General features: G+C 38.7%; 1 protein-coding gene across 5 annotated transcripts in view; it reads left to right on the top strand.

The window, feature by feature from the left end:
- The first annotated feature begins 12,094 nt into the window (after positions 1-12,094).
- map7d1a (MAP7 domain containing 1a) overlaps positions 12,095-20,846 on the top strand; it is a 76,365-nt gene continuing 67,613 nt past the window's right edge. For 2 of the 5 annotated variants that reach the window (XM_059338552.1, XM_059338553.1), the window contains exon 1: positions 12,095-12,587. In XM_059338552.1, the coding sequence (XP_059194535.1) occupies positions 12,518-12,587 (70 nt within the window). In that variant the 5' untranslated portion in view covers positions 12,095-12,517. The remainder of the gene's footprint in view (positions 12,588-20,846) is intronic. The other 3 variants (XM_059338555.1, XM_059338554.1, XM_059338551.1) reach the window with 2 other exon arrangements.

Raw genomic sequence — 20,846 nt, 5'->3', positions numbered from 1 at the left:
TTGTCACCGGTCTCCCCTACTCTGAAGGTAACACCACTGTGCTGACGGTGGTGGACAGATTTTCTAAAATGGCTCACTTCATTGCTCTACCCAAGCTCCCCTCGGCCAAAGAAACAGCAGACATCATGATGAACCATGTTTTCAGGCTCCATGGGTTCCCCAGAGACATCGTCTCAGATCGCGGACCGCAGTTTATTTCCAAGTTTTGGAAGGAGTTCTGCCATCTCCTAGGAGCCTCTGTCAGTCTCACTTCTGGTTATCATCCTCAGTCTAATGGCCAGACTGAGAGGCTTAACCAGGAGCTGGAGACCTGTCTCCGCTGCTTAGTCTCCCAGAATCAGGCCTCCTGGAGTAAGCACCTCACGTGGGTAGAATATGCCCACAACACTCTTCCTACCTCTGCTACAGGCCTCTCACCTTTTCAATGTGCATATGGATATCAGCCCCCATTATTTCCAGAGTCGGAGAGCGAAATCACGGTCCCCTCTGCCCATGCCTTGGTCCGCCGCTGCCACCGCATCTGGGCTGCAGCTCGCAAGGCCCTGCTGCGAAGCGCCACGAGGATGAAGAAGGTTGCGGATCGGCAGCGACGCCCTGCTCCCTGCTACAGGCCAGGTCAGAAAGTCTGGCTGGCCACCAAGGACTTACCTCTCCGTGTCATGTCACGTAAGCTAGCGCCCAAGTTTATTGGTCCATTTTCAGTATCCAACTTGGTTAATCCTGTGTCTGTGAGATTAAAACTCCCTAGGTCTCTGAAAGTACATCCCACATTCCATGTGAGCAAGGTCAAACCACTCACCGAGAGCACCTTGGTTCCCGCCTCCAAGCCCCCACCACCCCCCCGGATTGTGGATGGTGGCCCAACATACACGGTCAAAAAGCTTTTGGCTGTCCGTAGGAGAGGACGAGGGAGACAGTTCCTGGTGGATTGGGAGGGTTATGGCCCGGAGGAGAGGTCTTGGATCCCATCCAGTTTCGTGCTGGATCGGACCTTAATTGATGACTTTTACAGACACCAGCCTAAGGTGCCTGGGACGTCAGGAGCCGTCCTTAGAAGGGGGGGTACTGTTATGTCACGCAAAGTTTGTTAATTCTGTTGAGCACTTTCATGTCAAGTTAAATCACTCATGTCTAGTCTTGTCGTTCACTTCCTGTTTTATTTTGTACTCACCTGTTCCCATCTTGTTTCAGGCACTTCACTTCCTCCCTTTGTGTGAGTTTTCCCTCCACTGTGATCGTCTCCTCGTTACCTGATTCATCTCACCTGGGCTCCCCTCCCTCATGTATAAATAGACCCTGTCTCCCTTTGTCTCGTGTCAGTTCGTCGTGTCTACTATGCATGTTCCACGTCCAGGAAAACCAGGTTTTGGGTCTCGTTTCCGTATTAGTGAGCCTTTTGTAGTAACCTCCTGTGTGAGCGCTTTATGTTGTATTTTTGCAGCCTCCTTGAGAGCGTTTTTTGTTCTGCCTTTCATTCAAGTAAAGACTTTTTGTTATACTTCCTGCTTCTGAGTTTTTGCTTTTGAGTCTTCCGTTGAAGTCAAAGTCCCTGACAAGAACTGACAACATCCCCATCAGCTTCAGCTCTATTTTGGTTTGGTGCTAATTATGCTGTTCTCTTTCTCCTTTATTCATCCTTTAGAGCACTTTGTAACTTCTTTTTTAAAAAAGCGCTGCACAAAATTAAGTTAACTTGTTTGCTCAAGAGGCACCTTGCGTGAAGACCGAGCCGTGCTGCTGCTGCTGGTGCTCTTTTGATTGGCCAGTTTAACCTCGCTGCAGCCCGGTCTGTTGTCGTGAAGGTTTCCCTCTTACAAATGCACCCAGAGGTCAAGGGAAGGCACTCCCACCCTCTCATTCACGTTTTTTCCTGCCTCTGCTATTTTCCTCCGACTCTCTCTCTCTCTCTCTCTCTCTCCTCATTGTGGGTTGTCATGGAAATTAAAGCACAGGGAGGGGGGGGACTTCTATTATTGAAGCAGTTGTGGGGTTGGTAGTGGGCTGGGAGTTGGGTATAGTGAAATGGAGCGATTCATGCACTCATAAACAGAGAGTGCGGTGGAGCAGAAGGGAGGTGGAGGGGCTGGGGGGTGAGGGAGCGAGAGACGAGGAAGAGGAGAATAGAGAGGGGCCCCGGGGTTAGAGCGGAGAGAGGAGCCAACTCCACGTGTTTTGGCCCTGCTTCCAACTGATAGCACGTTTTACACCATTACGTCATGGTCTGCCAGGCTCTCTGCTGTTTGAGACATACTGCTGCCCAATCACATTCCTGGTGCAAGACGGAGGAAGAAATAAGCCTCTGGTGATGCCACCTGTTGTTGGAGAGGGCAGGAAAAACTGTTCAAGGAAGATCAGTCAAGAGGCGTTTATGACCAGTGGTAATTACCGGCAGTATTGTGTGCCATATGGAGAACAGTTTGAAGTAGTTTACCTTAAAAATAGACTCGACAAATCCATGGACAAGACTGAGTTATGTTATTTATTGGCTGGCCTTGGACACAGCAAATACTTGCTGGTGTTTAGTTGGCAGTTTTGGCTTTGCCAGTTCCCTTGGATACACTGTAAAAAATGTCTATAGTCATATGTCTATTAGACATTTTTACTTTAAAAAAAATACATTATTCCACTGTAAATTACACTGGCACCTTGTTTGTAGCAAAAAAATATACTGTAATATAAAATATGTGATTTTCCATTGAAATCCATTTCCATTGAACCTCTGCCACTTCAGTTTTTCACCAGCTTTTATGATGTACTGTAATTTTTTGACAGATTTTACCAAAGAGAGCCAGAACTACTTAATCAAATTCTAACCTAGGACTTCACATTGAAATCTAGCCTTGTTCAGCCTTAATACAATGAAGCTGTGTGTCTAAACATGTACCACTTCATCTACAGTAAAACATGTACACTAAAAAATCAGCATACCCAAATTAACACTGTAAGAGCGATAAAGTGTCGATATGGGTCCACACCTCAGAGTGCTAATTTAACACTTTTTCGAGTGTTGGTACCTTTACACTAAGTTAGTGTAAATTTGACTCTTTTTGGTGTTAAATTTTAACTCCAAAAAGAGTCAAATTTACTTCACCAAGAGCTGTGTTATTTTCGCAAAACAACAAAAAAATGTAGAAATTACTTTGGACGAAGGGCTTGCAAGCGTTAGCACCACTTTAGCACGCTAGCACCACTTTAGCACGCTTGCTAGCAACTCCGAACCATAGCATCATCTTATCACGTTTTATATCTATGGTTACAAAGTGCATTACACAGCCAAAACGTCAAGCCAAACTTACTGTTTACTGCCGTTACTCACTTTTTATGTTACAGTGAGACTAGCATGCATGCTAACCCCTAGCTCATTAAGCAATTAATTAAAAGTTAAGATGTAGCTCTAGGGGCGATGTTAACACTTTAGGTGTGAACTACAGGATCAGAGTTTAGAGTAAGAAGTTCAGAGTTAATATTTAAACATTACAGGTTTGATTTAATGACACTTCCTTTTTACACTGTGTTTTGACAACATCGACTGAGAGTTAATTATAATGGATTAACTCTACCCAGAGTATAATTAACTCTACTAGTGTATGTCTAACACCAAGAATTCAATTTGCAGTGTAAGTTACAACGCTTTCAGATGTTACAGTACTTCAGGACCACCCAACTCAAGTCAAAATACCAGCCCACAATAAGAGGCAGTCTGGATTCATATGATTCAGACTAAACACTGCTCTTTTTCTCCCAGCACCCTAGAGAGAAACACAAAGTAACAGGGAACGCTCCCACACTCTGTCTCTCCCGACCGCTCACACACACATTTTTCCAGTGTGACATGTGATGTAGTGTCTGATTAAATCACACTACAGGAAACAAAAGACAATAAAGATCATAAATTATTTTAATCTACAGCCCCCTGCAGGTGCAGGTGACCTTTGACCTCCCTGAGTCGAGGCACTGGTGTGGTGACTAAAATAGTGTTGCTTTCTAAAAGCGGATAGCAAACTGAGCTCGCAACTGCACAAGTAACCCAACGTCCACTGATGACGTCATTGAAATGTTACGTGCAAAACCGACTCTGCACTGTAAAAAAAAAAGTCTATAGATTTTACGGTGAAAAACTGCTAAACCATGACGGCAAAAGATCGTTAAATGATAATTTGGTTAATTCAGTTTCAGTAACAATGAAATACTATAAATGTATGTATCAGCAAAACCGTATTTTTTTACAGTATTTTTTTAATACATTACTTCACTGTAAAATACGTTGCCACCATGTTTGTAACAAAAATGTACTGTAATATATATATATATATATAAAAGACATCCCTGTAATTTTTGCATTTATTTTTTGTAAAAATACTTTTTCTCACTGTTAAATGCACTAAACACCATATCTCTAACAAAAATATACTGTAATATTTAATGGTGAAATCTTTTATTTATGCATGCAAGTATTATCTGGTCAATTATATGGCAGAACAGTGTTTCTTTTGATGGAAAAACGTTTTGATTTTTAATTTAATTTAATTTAATTTAATTTTTAATGGTAAAATATGGAATAAAATGGCAATCTTGAAATCAACAGTGCTAATATCATTTTACCGTAATATTAGAAAATGTTGCACCGTATTTATTACGCTAAACAATCACAGCTGCCGTTTTTTACCGTAAAAACAACAGGTTGTTTTTTACAGTGTGCTAAAAGTGCAAACAAACATATTTCAGCAGTAAATCCATCATAGCTAATTAGCTTTGTATCCACCCTTCCCTAATGCAACACCACTCCTCCTGCTTCAGTGGCACCATTTGCTAAAGGCAGAGATAGTGTATTCAGTAGTCTATAACATAGGCTGGGTCTATGTTCTCTGGGGACATTCTGAACATTCCTGCTATTGTTGTTTCATTACCAGGCTGAGGGTTACCCTTGCCATTCACAGACGCTGACCTCTAGACTTGCTGGCGGTGCTGCTGATGACCATGTTCCTTGGAATAGATGCAGAAAGAGCGCTTTCTTTTGCAAAAGTGATGGTGCAAAAATGTTTTTGGTAGGTGCAGAAACAGCTATACATTTTGGGAGTTGCTTTCATAATTTGCTTTTATAAATACTTTCTAAAATGAGCTACTCTGTGCAGAGCCCCAGAAGGTTCAGGGTCAGAATTTCTTTTAAAATCCTCATTACTTTTAAAAGGCTGAGCTCCGAGCTTATAAAACTTCTGGCTGTGAGCACATTTGCAGCTGCTCCTCCTGGCTGTGGTGGGTAAAGATGTGGCCGAGGTTATAGTTTAATGGCTGCATTTGTGGTTTAAACCTTTGATGCACAACATATTAACACCCCTTCTAATGCACAACATGGGTCTAAAATGACCCACATTCATTTCCCATGTTATTTAATGCTTGCTGTGTGTTTCTGTCCTCTATCTTTTGATATAAACTTAATTTATGATTAAATATTCCAAGTATTCTTTAAATATCTTGTTTTTGATAACAACATGTCATTATTCCCATTTTGCCTCTCATACTTTATGAAGATAAAACGTTTTTGTATTATTACATAGCTATCTTCTTGGCTAAGTAGCTTGCTAACCTAACTACTTAGCCAAGAAGTTAGCTAAGTAGTTAGCTTAGCAAGCTACGCAGCTAAATACTTAGCCAAGAAGTTAGCTAAGTACCTAGCTTAGCAAGCTACTTAGCTAAATACTTAGCCAAGAAGCACAGCACTTTGGTCAACCCCTGTTGTTTTAAATGTGCTTTATAAATAAAGTTTGAGTTGAGTTGAGAACACTATCTTTACACAGATAAGCCCTCAGAGGCAGCTTTCTGTTCGTCTGAGCTATCAGTTGTTCCACAGAGTCTATTGCTGGATCCCTCTTCCTTTTCCTTTGAGGTTTGTTTCCTCTGTTTTCTAATCTCTCTGCTTGGTTCCCTCTGTTTTGGGGACATGTATTTACTGATGCAATCAGGTCCTCTTAGTAGTAATGATTATTGTTTACTCTCTTATTCCCAGTCTTCTCTGTTAACTGGCTTTTTTCAAGGCATGAATTGCTTACGGTGATCAGTGGCAGTTTAATTAGATGTGTGTGTGTGTGTGTGTGTGTATCTGGGTCTCTGTGTGTTAAGTGAGGAGTGCAGCTGCAGCTCCAAAATCGACTCCTTTCTTGAGCACCGAGGGATGGATAGAGGAGGAGGGGGGGTCCTCCACTTCCTGTGTGCAGTGAGGTCACACAAACGGGGCTGCCACAGGTCCACAGGTCACAACTTGCCATGAATTCAAAGCAATAAATGGAGAGAGGGATGTGAGAGTAGAAAGACAGATGAAGGCACTAGAATGTGAGTCTTCAGTCACCGTTGCAGTTTGCAGAAAGACACGCAACATTTCAGCACATCTAGGCTGCAGATAATCAGGAGCAACTGTGCTATTTTGTCCTACTTGCATGCACCTTACTTTGCATGGCTCATTAGCCCAGCATGGTACAGTGATGTGTGATAAATGGACACATGCCTCCTGACTTTGAGGTATGCTTTTATCCAGAGCCCTTTAATTTTCCTATCAGGCTTAAACACCTGGTCTACTGTCTAGTGTGCAGGGTTGATTCGTCATGGTTTATTCGTTACACTGTCGCAAAAAGCCAAGGCCACCTGCTTTCTGGCCAAATATAAAGTATAAGGAAACTCAGAAACCTGTTTAAAATATACATGTTGGTTGGGAAATGTTATGCATTAAAAATTGTGCATTTGTCCACTCTTAATAACGTTAAATTCACTCAGTTTTCAGGTTACAGTTCATAAGTTAAACTGTAGCAAGTGGGTACTCTGTGTTAGATCAGTTTGCCTACTCAGAAATAAAATAAATAAACCATGTTGACATTAAAAATAAATGTTGCGTTAAATTTCAGTCTGCAAATGTGTTGCATTTTTTATATCTTACAGATAGTAAATAGGTTTTTCTGGGCCTCATACAATGTTAGGAGGTTATTTTATAGTTTTCTTTTATAGAAATACTAACCTACTCTCACTCTTATTTCTCCAAAATACTTAAAACCAATATTTCTTATCCCTGTATAAAAGAGACAGCAAGCTTAGCGACATTAGCGTGGCATATGCTATTGATTCAGAAATCCTTTTTGTGTGCATGTGTGCACAGGTGTCCATGTGCAAGTGTGTGCATGTGTTGGCTCAAGAGCTGCATGTAGAGATGAGAATGAAAGGATGAAAGGATTTAAGGGTTTTCAATACGTCGGCTGAAGAGGCAGCACTCAAGATCTGAAACATGCATCTGCAGAGCACTTGAAAGATAGAGCTAATCTGCTGTATTTTGCCAATTTTCCATTATATTTTAAATGCAAATTCCATAACAGGAAACAAAGTGAACTAAGTGATTTTTATAGATGGTTTATAAACCAAGTATTAACCATTAACAAAGTGCTATACATATTTAATCTTTAAATGTTTTCAACCAATTTCTTAAAGGTATATGAATCATTTCAAAAGTATTAACATACTTAATATGGTGTTAAAAATGTTAAAATGAGTGCAAACTATTAATAAACTAATAATTATAATTTAATTGTTTGTTAATGGTAAAGTAACTATCAACTTACATTAATATACCATCTATTTGCCACTCATAAATGATAGTTCAACATTAATAAATTATTTATTTTCCATTCTAAATGGCCTATAAACGGTTTATAAATAATGATGAGTTTTGTTGATATTCCGGACTGATTTAATGTATTTTTTTTTTTTTTTTTGCTACTGACTGGTGTTGCATGTGTGCTGTTGTTTTTTTATTGTATTTATTTTCTTAATCCTTATTCTACTTTCTTAATGTTATTTTGTCTTTTTATTTATTTATTAATTTGTTTATGTGTAATTTCTTTGTGTGTTTTTGTGTTTTGTGTGTGTTTTTGTGTTGTTTTTATGTGTTTTTTGTGTGTGTTTTTGTAAAAAATGTTAGTTTTTTGTGTTTTTTGTGTTTTTTATGTGTTTTAAGTGTATTTTTTGCAATTTTTTTTGTGTGTTTTTTGAGTTCAAAATGTTGATCAAGTAAGTCAAATTGGAAAAAAAAATCAGGTCATATAGGTGAGGTTGTGCTGAAAACAATGATACCAACACATCATGGTAAAGATTTGAAGTGGTTTATACAGGCAGAATGAAAAGGAGTCCAAAACCAACAAAATAGCCCCAAACTCCAAAGGGAAAGGATAAATAATCTGTCTAGGTTATTCATTTGGTAATTAGAAACAAAGGTGGTGTGAGAAAGAAAAAGGGTTTCTATTTTCTGCAAATCTTGTGTATTCTTGAGTCCTGGATGAGCCATTGATGACACTTCCTTCTCTCCTTTTAATCTTCGCGTGGCTTGAAAGGAGTGGAAATTAACCCTGTAAAGTAAACGAAAAACCATACTTATCTGTGATTCAATTACAGAGAGTCCTTGAATGGGATCTTTGACGAAACCATTTCCTTGAGTCATGGTGTGAATTCATCAAGGACCATTAGGAATATCGTCACCCTGTTAAAATAATCGCCTAACTCATTTTTTCAAGTTTTGCAGGAAACATATGACATTTATTGATCATTTCACTCAAAAAGGATGTAACAAAGGATGGCTGTTGGCATAATAACACTGTGTGTTAATTATGTAACTTAAGAGAAATAAATGACTTAGGCAATTTTTGAACATGCCTTTGGGACTTAAGCAAGATATGGTAACACTTTATTTTGAAGGTGTCTACATAAGAGTCACACAAGCCTGTCATAAACATGACATGACAAGTATCATGAGCATTAATGTTACTTCAAAGTCTCATTAATGTTCATGACACATCCCATGTCATGTTTATGACACGCTCATGTCACGCTTATGCAGACACCTTCAAAATAAAGTGTTACCATATCTTGCTTAACCCTTAATAGGGCACTCAAATTTCAACCCTAGAGAATATTGGAGGATATTACATACCGCCAGAATGTGTAAAAAAACAAACATACGGACTTGGGGGAGGGGGGTAATATTTTGAGAAAAAATTCTCAAATTTGTGACAAAAAAAAAATCTCAAATTAACGGTAAAAAAAGTTACAAATTTGTGACCAAAAAACCTCAAATTAACGGTAAAATAGTTTACGAGATTAGAGTGGCAAATATACGAGACTTAATTCCTCTTTTTCTCGTAAATCTGTGACTTTTTTTGCGCAGATTTGGCACTTTAATCTAGTAACGTAGTCTGATCTTTGCTGATTAACTGGAAGAAATCCATGTGGTTCTACGACCAAACAGAGAGCCATGGGGACACAGTTTGATTTCCACTGAAGTTACCATATACGGTTCTTCGCCCGATAAAGGGTTAAGTCACAAATGATTTAAGCAAAAAAAACAAACAATTTTGACAAAAAATGACTTAGGCGATTATTTTAACAGTGTGACGATATGATAGGAAGTAAGAGTAGACTTTTTTTAAAAACCTACCAACAGCACACCCAACCCCCCACCTCCTTCAACATCCCCCACTTTCCAGTTGCAGTGACAGGTGGCTCTTGGGGGTTTGGGTGAACGAGACTCAACAGCTGCACAAAAGAGCCCCACTAGCTCCTTTTGACGGGGTGTCCCCTCTCAAGCGTGCCGATCGGCCCCTGGCCCAGCCCCCGCCTCGGCAGATGCTCTGGGAGATCCACAGGTGGTAGACGAGAAGACACTCTGCAATCCTTAAAACGTAACTTAAGTTATGTAATGTTGGCTTAAAGCAAACCAGAGCTGTACCCATTCATAAAGTGTTTTAGTTTAAGTAGTTATTTTGGATTGGGTTGCAATGTTTTTCTTTTTATCCTTTGTATTATTGTTGTATATATTTGTTTGAGTAGTTACCTTGTATTGGTATGTAAGATTGTTTTTTTTTTCTTCCTTTTTTCCTTTTCTCTCTTCTCCTTATTGTTGTATAGATCTGTGAGGATCTTAACCCTCTGGAGTCCACGAAAGCGCCGGAGCACAACTTCTTCATGACGGCAAATTAAGACACAAAAATGACTAGAAAAGACACAAAATGACTAGAAAAAAGACACAAAAAGACACAAAATGACTAGAAAAAAAGACACAAAAATGACCAAAAGAAAGACAGAAAAAGACACAAAATGACTAAAAAAGACACAAAATGACCAAAAAATACACAGAAGACACAAAATGACAAAAAAAGAGACAAAATGACAAAAAAAGACACAACAGACACAAAAATGACCAAAAAAGACACAAAAACACACAATATGACTAAAAAAAGACACAATATTAGTGAAGAATTAGTTGTAAAAGCCCAATTAGGGACAGGAGTTGAAAATCTATGTTAACTGCATTGTCCCTATCAAATAAAAATAATAAATAAAATAAAAAAACTAAGATCCTTCTTAAGTTTTATGTTTTGAACGTGGCTGTGTTGACTCAGATTTAAAGAGAGCAGAAATGTATGACTCTGCAGTAGCTCTATCTTGGGTGGAGTAACTAGTCTCACACATCAAACATCCATCATCGAAAACAAAAACCCGGCTGACAAGAAAATCTAGTGTTCTCTTTGCTCTGAAATTACATGCATTTACAAATCATTAACAGTACAAGCGGCAAGTGTGCAAGTGTAAGTTGTAGACAGTGAAAGCTGTTGACATACCCACTTAAAATGCACGTAGTAGAGAGTCCCTGTAGTAAATTATCTTACATCACTATTGTAGAAGCAGGAAAACATTGGATTTCCTCTTTAAAGTGCCTACAAAGATTTTACGCTACTTTTTTTCTTGTTTCTGTAACTATGTGAATGAATGGAAGAGGCAACATGCTCCCAAACCATTTTAAGCAATCCCTGAAACCTGTTTTAGAGCACCAAAAGGTCAAAACATTGCTTCAACATGTGTTTGAGATGTCGCAATAATCAGTGTGTGGACTTGTCTCTTTTTACTTTCTATGCTGCTTTTGTTCTCTACCTACCTGCACCCACGTGGAGTCTGATCTGCAGGCATACATGTATATTAATTAAAAATACTAAAAAAAGTTAATGCAAAGTAAATGAGAGGTCTTATTGTATTATCCCCATTACAAAAACAAGTTAAATCCTTGATTGTTTCCCTTTTTACCTTGATTGTTTCCCTTTTATATACCTTGATTGTTTCCCTTTTTCTACCTTGATTATTTCCCTTTTTCTACCTTGATTGTTTCCCTTTTTCTACCTTGATTGTTTCCCTTTTTATCTTGATTGTTTCCCTTTTTATCTTGATTGTTTCCTTTTTTACCTTGATTGTTTCCCTTTTTTCCCTTGATTGTTTCCCTTTTTATACCTTGATTGTTTCCATTTTTCCCCTTGATTGTTTCCCTTTTATATACCTTGATTGTTTCCTTTTTTTCCCCTTGATTGTTTCCCTTTTTGTACCTGGATTGTTTCCGTTTTTATAACTTGATTGTTTCCCTTTTTTCCCCTTGATTGTTTCCATTTCCCCCTTGATGTTTTCCCTTTTCAAACCTTGATTGTTTCCCTTTTTGTACCTTGATTGTTTCCCTTTTTATACCTTGATTGTTTCCCTTTTTATACCTTGATTGTTTCCCTTTTTATACCTTGATTGTTTCCCTTTTTTCTGTAAGTCGCTTGGATAAGAGCGTGTGCTAAATGACTGAATGTAAATGCAAATCATGGTTTGTTGGTGTATGTACTTGACTGCAGTGAAGTTTAGCAATCTCAGGTAACTTGAAGACAATGGTTTGTTAAATTTATGGTCCTAGTAATCTTTGCTAGTTCATACTGCATCATATGTGAAAGAGTGCAATGACAAGAACATTGCTGAAAATATGATTTGCATTCTGGTAAAAAATGAATGAAAAAGTTCCATTTAGCATGTTTTCCAGTGAAAGATTTATGCTGAGTGAACTGTGAACAGGCTGTGAGAGCATTGTAGTTTTGTGGGTGGTTGAAACCAATCGGGAAGGAAAAGGGGAGGCGTTTTTTTCACATGTAAAAAATTGCCTAGTTCATGTAATAAAAGTCTGTAATAAGAGAATACTAAAGATATATTAAGACATGGTAGTTACTGTGTTTATCTTTAATAATTTTAATCTAGGTTGTATTTAAGGATAAATACTGTAGTTTTCTGCCGACCCCCCTGTTGATAATGGTACGGTCCAATCAGGAGGCCAGCGAGACCATCCGCACGAGCGCAGCATCAGCTGTGGTGTGTCGGTCGGAGAGTGAGAAACTTCTCCACTCCTCCTCCTCCTCTGCTGCTTTCTTTCTTTCTCCCAAATTCCCTCCGACACCTTTTTATGTAACTTCTGTGAGGAGCAGCAGCAGCAGCCACCAACAGGCGGGAACTGGCTGTTTTTTGTGTGTTTTTTTGTTGTTTTTGTCCTATCTTTGGTCTATCCGGACACTCTCCGGAGGTTGTTCCTGCCCGGTTTCGATCCGGACATTTGGGTGCAACTGGAGTGACTCCACCAAGTTTCCCCCCATTCTGCCTGAGGAATGAGAGGAAGAGCCGAAAGTCGCATGTTTGAATGAACAAAAGAGCAGAAAGCGACTATATTGCCGCCGAAATGGAGGAAAATACTCTACCAGCAGCAACATGTAAGTCTTATCTACCGTTTCTCACAGCACCTTAGACTTAAATCTGTCTTGTTTTTTTAATGCATGAGTGCTTTGTCATTCATGTCCTTTGTCGCGTTGCAACAAAAATGATTTAAACCGCTGTCTTGCAAGTGTTAACTTTGTTACCTGTCTTATTTAGAGGTTGGGCAACACTGTTGCAGTTAAGGTAAAGCAATAGAGAGTGTGGTCGGCAATGCATTTGTCTGATGAATTATGAATAATCCATTAGGGTGCGGATGCAGACAGTCCTTAAATCATAAAGCTAACGCCACCTTGTTGTTGTCCACAAGATTAACACCTAAACCCTCACACCAGATTTTAATCTAAGTGACAATAAAAGGTGATTTATTTGCAGGATTTTATGCATGTTGATGAAAACACAACACCGGCATGATCACTTGCTGACTGTCGCTGTCTGGGTCTTAAGAAAATAAATGTCAAATGCTGTTTTTTCGCATTGCATTGCTCAGCATCAGGGTTATAACAACAAAATTTTCGCTATATGAGGTAATCTGAGCATCCCATCCCCCTCCGTATGTTATGTTTAGCTCACTACTAACATGATGCGGTCATAGGCAGCCTGGCATCCCTTCCTGTCTATCTCCTCTTATGCTGCTCTACCAGAGAGGATGTTTTCAAAATGCACTGAGGAGTTGTTGTATGCAGGTGCAGGAATGCTCGTTTTCTCTACTGGTGCAGAGATGCATCAATAACGGAAGAGGATTAGGGCCACACAAGGAAAAATATTTGAGTTTAAAGTGAGAATTCTGACTTTTTTTTTTTTTTTTTTTTACCAGAATGCATATCATTTTTTCTGCAGTGTTCTTGCCATTGCACTTGATTAAAATGCAGTTTGGATTAGTAAAGATTACTTGGTCCATAAATTTAACAAACTAATTGTCTTCAAATGACCTGAGATTGCTCGAACTTTCACTGCAGTCAAGTACATACACCAACAAACCAGGATTTACATTTAGTCATTTAGTCATTTAGCAGACGCTCTTATCCAAAGCAACCTAAAGAAAGGGAAACAATCAAGGTATAAAAAGGGAAACAATCAAGGGAAAAATAGGGAAAAAATCAAGGGAAAAATGGAAAAAATCAAGGTAAAAAGGGAAAAGATCAAGGGAAAAAGGGAAACGATCAAGATAAAAAGGGAAACAATCAAGGTTAAAAAAAGGGAAACAATCAAGGTAAAAAAAGGAAACAATCAAGGTATAAAAAGGGAAACAATCAAGGATTTAACTTGTTTTTGTAATGGGGATAATACAATAATACCTCTCATTTACTTGCATTAACTTTTTTTAATATTTTAAATTAATATACATTTATGCCTGCACATCAGACTCCAAGTGGGTGCAGGTAGGTACAGAACAAAAGCAGCATAGAAAGTAAAAGGAGAGCTAGTCCACACACTGATTATTGCGACATCTCAAACACATGTTGAAGCAATGTTTTGACCTTTTAAGGTGCTCCAAAACAGGTTCCGGTTTTGCTTAAAAAGGGTTTGGGAAATCAAGAAAATTTTAATGAGGCTCAGCTCAGGGGGCCAAAGTGCAGTGGATAAAGAGTCCAGCTCACACTCTGGCTTAGTTACTGCTTTATACGTGCAATTACAAGCATCTGATCCTGCAGTCCAAGGCCATTGTTGTCATGTCTGCTCCAGTCTGGAGAACAAACGTCTCAGTTCAACTCATGTTGGAAATCGGCCAATGTGAAGTTTTCCTTGCAAGACGTCAAGAAATGGTACAAAGTTTGGACCTCCAGGCCAGAGCATTGTGTATTGACATGTTGGTCTGTTTCTGGAAATAGAAGGACACACAATGTGACCTGTGCTCCTTCTGACAACAGAAAGCTTCCTTCCTGCTGACAGGGGGCTTCGTGGAGGGAGGTCGGCTTGTTTTGGCTCAGCGTCAAGCAGGAGGAGAGACGGGCTCCACCCTGTTGGTGGGAATCTTGACCAGTAGACTGGAGTGTCTTCAGACAGCCATGTTCTCAATGACATAATGTGGGCCTACTCTGTAAAAAAATAACCTCCACTGTGGTCTAGTGGTAATATTGTTGGGTTTGCAACCCAAAGGTTCTTGGTTCAAGCCCCTTCTGAAACTCTTTGAGCAGGGGCGTCCCTCTCTACCTTTAAAAAAACTCCTGAAGACCCATCTCTTCAGAGAGCATCTTCTCTCCTAGCTCCACATGATAATTATACTCCTCATAGAATTGTCACTAGCACTTATTGATGCACTAATAGCTCTTATTGCACTATACCTTGATTGTTTGCTTTTACTCTTCCTGTAAGTCGCTTTGGATAAAAGCGTCTGCTAAATGACTAAATGTAAATGTAAACCTGTTTGATTACAGCAAAACTGTGCGTTTCTTCGAGTTTATGACAGAAAAAAGTAAAAGTTTTGTGCTATTCTTTGTAATCGTTGTAATTGTAATTAAAAGTGTCTACTACGGTGATACGGCCCTATTTCTGATGTAATTTGACAGTGTTTTGTTATTTCTACAAATATTTTTTACAGTGTAGATAACATATGTGTTGTGACTCATGGCAGAAGGCCTCACATCAGGCCTCTTACTTCATGTGATGTACAGTATGTCTGGGAGACTGCTGGCATCCCATGTTTACTGAAAATGATCAGAAGTTGTTTTTCTGGCTTTATCTAATAAGTCGTCAGTGGTTAAGTGGTAACGAGAGCCCCAACATTCCCCATGCATACCTCAAAGCTTGAACTGGTTAATTTGTCTCTAACTCACTTTGTGGTCTTTGTTTTTTTGTTTGTTTTTTTTTACAATATGCACAGCTGTACCAGATGACTCCTTATGTTGCTCTGGAGAAGATTTTTTTAACCTTTTTATTAAACCAGGAAGAATGTGCAGACTGTAAAAAAATGTCTGTAGATTTTATGGTGAAAAACTGCTAAACCATGACAGTAAAAGACCGTTAAATGATAAATGGGTTAATACAGTTTCAGTAACGATGAAACACCGTAAATTTATATATCAGCCAAAATAGTATTTTTTACATTTAAAAAAACAACAACAACAACAACATTATTCCACTGTAAAACACACTGGCACCACACTGGAATCAAATTGAAATTATACCATGGCAGCAAATATAATATTTGTTTCCAAAGAATATAATATGAACACTTTGGAAAAAAAAAAGTCTAAAAATCTCTAATTAAAGATGTGTTTTGGTGCCATAAAGGCTCCCGATTCTGTGTGTTTCCCATCCTCGATCATGATGTGTAAACAACACCTGGAAGCACCAGGACAGCTGGAGAAGACTCCTTTTTTTTGTTGAAAAAGAGGCACTAAAGAAAACTCACTTGAACTGTCCCGCTTGAAAACTGTCCCTTGGACTGGAGTTGTTGAAAGGCTGGCCCAGCATTGTGAAAATCTGCTGTCAGGACTCATGGAGGAGATCTTCTAATCCCTCTTTTCTTTCTGCAGTCTTTCTTCTCTCTGCTCTCCACTCTGACACCCTCTGACAGTCGCCTCTGTTTGGTCGTCCTCTCTAATCTCCGTACCTGAACAGCTAAGCTGTGACCAGCTGAGATCAATAGGAACTTTTTTATTATCCTTTTTTTAACCCTTTATAAGGCACTCCTGGAAATTGAAAATATCAACCCTGAAGTGTTATTGGAGGATATTACAAGATTTCTTGCAAAATGTTTCATTTTTATATTGCAAATCGTGGTCAGTTGAGTCATTATTATTATTATTATATTAATTATAGTCTCAGCAACCCTAAATAGACAATAACACATCATTTGCATCCATCACCACTTTATCTTTTACCTTTAACCCTTAATAGGGCACTCATTGAAATACTTGCAAATTCCAAATTTCAACCCTAGAGAATATTGGAGGATATTACATAATGCCAGAATGTGTAAAAAAAACATGCGAAAATAATATTTTGAGAAAAATGTTTACGAGATTAAAGTGGCAAATCAACGAGAAAAAAAATGTGCAGATTTATGAGATTTTATGTGGTGAATCTGGGAGAAAAGAAGTTGCTTTTTTCCAACTTTTTTTTCGTAAATCTGCAACTTTTTTCGCACAGATTTGCCACTTTAATCGAGTAAATTTGCAACTTTTTTCTCGAAATATTATCTGAAGTTACCAAATATAGTTCTTTGCCCGATAAAGGGTTAAACTATTTATTTTACTATTTTAATCTCTTTAGACTACTTATTACATATGCATAATGTCTGAATGTCATTTTTAAAGCACCTTATATATGAGAAGCACACGTAAATTTAGTTGTTTACTTTTTTAATACAATGACAATAAAGGAAAGCTTGAATTTTGTATGATTTATTGATTGGTGATCTGTTATAGATGTCCGCTCAAGTTCCCAAATATGGTTCTTTGCCTGATAAAGGGTTAAAATTTGCCTTTTTTAGCACATTTTTCAGCAACCCCCCAGGGGAATTACACCTCTCATATCTCTTCTCATTCTTGCAGGAGTAGGAGGATGTGAAGTGTAGGAAGCACTGAGGCGATGCTTTCAATTGTTGATGAGCCATTATGCAAACTTTGTTTTAAGCAAAAAAAAAGAAATGCTGCCATATAGAGAGCCTCATCAGACACACGGCTCATAGTTTAGTCCTTGTCTATCTTGTATTGTAGGAGAATCCACCAGCTTTGGCTGTCAGGCTTGTACTGTAATGCAGCGGATCAGTCGGCTACACGTCTGCAGCCACAGGAGTCGTTATGTAACCGGGGGAAACGTGCAACTGCGTCCCATTTTTGGATAGAAAGCCTATTTAGCGTCTTTGTAAATTAGCAGTGGGCAGGATCCCATGGGCCCTCCGAGATCTTCTGCCTAATAATGGAGCTTGATATCAGCACGAACCGACATTGTTTTTGCGCAGGAGTTATTGTGAGCAATGCAGTGGTGTTATAAGTGTGTTATAATGAGATGTTTTCATGTGCTGCAGGAGATAGACTTGACTCTAACAGTTAAAGAAAAACACCCTGCAGGTGACAGGCAGAGTGAGCCTCAGAGCTCCAACATGTCATGACGGTATTAAACTTTTATCTTGCAGTTTCTGTGTGATGGAAAGCTACACTGATCACAGTCGTTCCTGGAACACATGGTAACATACAGTTACTCCAGCTGTATGAAAATTGGGCATCAGTTCAGCCATTTTAAACACTTGGAAGTGATCAGATTTTCCTTTTTATCAGAGTCAGATTTTCCTTTATTGTCATTGTACAGAGTAACAAGTACTAGGACAACGAAATTAGCCATCAACCCGTCCAAACATATAAAACACACATATAATATGACAGAGATGGAAGAAAAGACATACAGCACAACGTGAGGAGAGGAAAGGAAATCTTGTAGAGATATATAAAGGTATGACTATATATTTGTGATTATGAGCAGAGACAGTTACTGCCATGTATATTTAGCAGTGCAGAAATGTAACTCTATATAGTTATGAGTCTTATTGACAATATAGGTCAGGGATGGGCAACTTAAATACTGCAGGGGGCCACAGTTTCTCATGTTCACTACCACAGGGCCACATATAGGAGCGTGCACTTAACCAGATATGATGAAACTGCAATTTTAAATATGTTTACAGTGCAGTAACTTACCACATTTCATGCTCAAATGCATGTATAACAGTATCAATAGGAATACAAAAGGTTTAAAGCAAATAAAAATAACCACTTACTGTGATTACTTTTTTTTTCAGTGCAAGAACAGCAGACCAACATTAATTTCAAGAAGTAATTTTGTGCATTTATACACAGCACTTTTAAGATTTCATGCTGAAACTCATGTAGTTGTACTGAGGGCCACTTCACGTCAGGGTGCGGGCCGTATGCGGCCCCCGGGCCTCCAGTTGCCCATCCCTGATATAGGTCAATCAAAAGGCTTGTCACTATTCTATACATTTGAATCCTCAAGTTACTTTTGTGATGAAGTTAAATATTTGTTTTTTAATTAATATTTCTGTATCAGAAGGACATTGCATTTATCTTGTTCTTCCTGCTGTTTTTTAATCTCATTTATGTAGCTGGGTGGTGCACACAAAGGGGACCAACCTATGTGTGGGCTCCATCCTGCATAATCCAGTTAATTCAGTGTATATGGCTGCAATCACAGATTACTTTGTCAATCAAATGGCTTCTTTCAGGCATGCATGGCTAAAAGGATTAAAGTAGCAAACTGAGAATCATTATACTTTACCACACTCTTTCACAAGATGGAACTTTTCTTTTGGTGTCTAGATTAATAGTTTGTTCCTCTAAAGCTACCTGTTGGTGTCAGAGACAGGGGGCTTCCCACTTCCTACGTGTTTGGATATGTTCAAAGCCCACATTCAGAGCTTTTTTTTTTATATAGAAAGGCACTCAGCCCTGTCCCTGTGAAGTTTGGGGAGAGAAGGGAAAAGAACTGCAACATCTGAGTCCCGAAAAAACGTCTGAAGTCGTGCCAGCGCCGTGGCGTTGAGGTCTGCTTTTGAAACTAGAGTGCAGATTTTAGACAGTGACACATTTTCAGTTGTTTTAGCTCCTCTGTGCTTTAGCTCATTATATTTAGAATGAAACACTGACTAAGGTTGTAGGGTTGAGTTTCAGCTTTAAGGGTGTTTCACATCATATTAGTTTGAAAAGTTAAGGAAGCACATTCTTTTTTGTTTTTAACCCTTTGATGCACAACATATTGACCCCCCTTCTAATGCACAACATGGGTCAAAAATCACCCTCATTAATTTCCTTCATGTTATTTAATGCTGCTGTGTGTTTCTGTGCTCTATCTTTTGATATCAACTTATTTTATGATTGAATATTCCAAGTATTCTTTAAATATCTTGTTTTTGATAACAAAAACAGATCATTATTTCCATTTTGCCTCTCATACTTTATGAAGAATAAAGTTTTTGTATTACTACGTAGCTAGCTACTTGGCTAAGTAGTTAGCTAAGAAGTTAGCTAAGTGGTTACCTTAGCAAGCTACTTAGCTAAATACTTAGCCAAGAAGTTTGCTACGTAGTTAGCTTAGCAAGCTACTTGGCTAACTACTTAGCCAAGAAGTTAGCTAAGTAGTTAGCTTAGCAAGCGACTTAGCTAAAACATGGATATGGGTCATTGTTGACCCATGTTGTGCATTAGAAGAGTAGTGACACAAAAAGGCAAAAAGGGATTTTATTAAAAAATGAATAAAGGAAAACATAAAAATGAGGATGTATGATGATCAAAAACAAACTAATTGAGGAAAACCTGGAATACTGAATGATGAAAATAATTTATTGCAAAGATATAGAACATAAAAACTCATACATATCAGGTCACTTTAGACCCATGTTGTGCATCAAAGGGTTAAAGATATAGTCCCTGCATTTTGAACAGGTTAGTATGACGGCAATAGGGCTGTAATTCCTATACTGATCACCAGTCAGTGTCAGGCAGGAAGCTGGCACTTAAATTGCACAGTCACTGTTTCATTTCATCCATCAGCCAAAAAGCAATGGATTGGATGGTTTATCCAAATATCTGCAGGCTTTTTTGTGTCCATGTACAACCCCTTTCCAAAGAAGTTGGGCACTGTGTAAAACACAAATCCAAACAGAATACATCAAATTCAGAATAAGGAGAAGTTTCCCAGTTTGAGCATTAGATAACTTGTCTTTGTTCTATATTCTTTTAAATGAAGGTTGCAAAGGATTTGCAAATCATTACATTCTGTTTTTCCACAGCGTCCCAACTCAACCTTTTTGAATCAGGGTTGTATAAAAATCACAATGTGAAGCAATCCAGCAATACAACATGCGCCATTTGTAAAAGCCGGCGAAGCAGTGTTGCCAACTTAGCAACTTTGTTGCTATATTTAGCGTCTTTTCAGACCCCCTTAGCGACTATTTTTCAAAAAAACGACTGGTGACAAATCCAGCGACTTTTTCTGGTGTTTTTGGAGACTCGTTTTTACTTAAGAGCAAGTCGAAGCTGCACATTCCTCCTGCAGCAGTCTCTCCTAGCTGCCGAGCCGGAGGGGATGTTAATCCCTTAGCGTCCAGTTTGCAAATTGCTAACAGGCTAACAGTTAGCTCTGTAGCAGTACAGTGTGTATGTGCTGCTGCTGCAGGAGGTTTTCCCTTAGCGATGTCTGTTTGTTTAGGACAAGCACCAGACACTCTGTGCACAGTTAGTGATGCTGGTTTGTTTACCATCACTATGTTTATGATCAGCAGAGACGCAGTGCATAAT

This window comes from Centropristis striata, chromosome 8 (genome assembly GCF_030273125.1).
Source record: "Centropristis striata isolate RG_2023a ecotype Rhode Island chromosome 8, C.striata_1.0, whole genome shotgun sequence".
Lineage (NCBI taxonomy): Eukaryota > Metazoa > Chordata > Actinopteri > Perciformes > Serranidae > Centropristis > Centropristis striata.
Note: the sequence above shows the minus strand (reverse complement) of the source record. Positions and strands in the feature narration are given on the sequence as shown.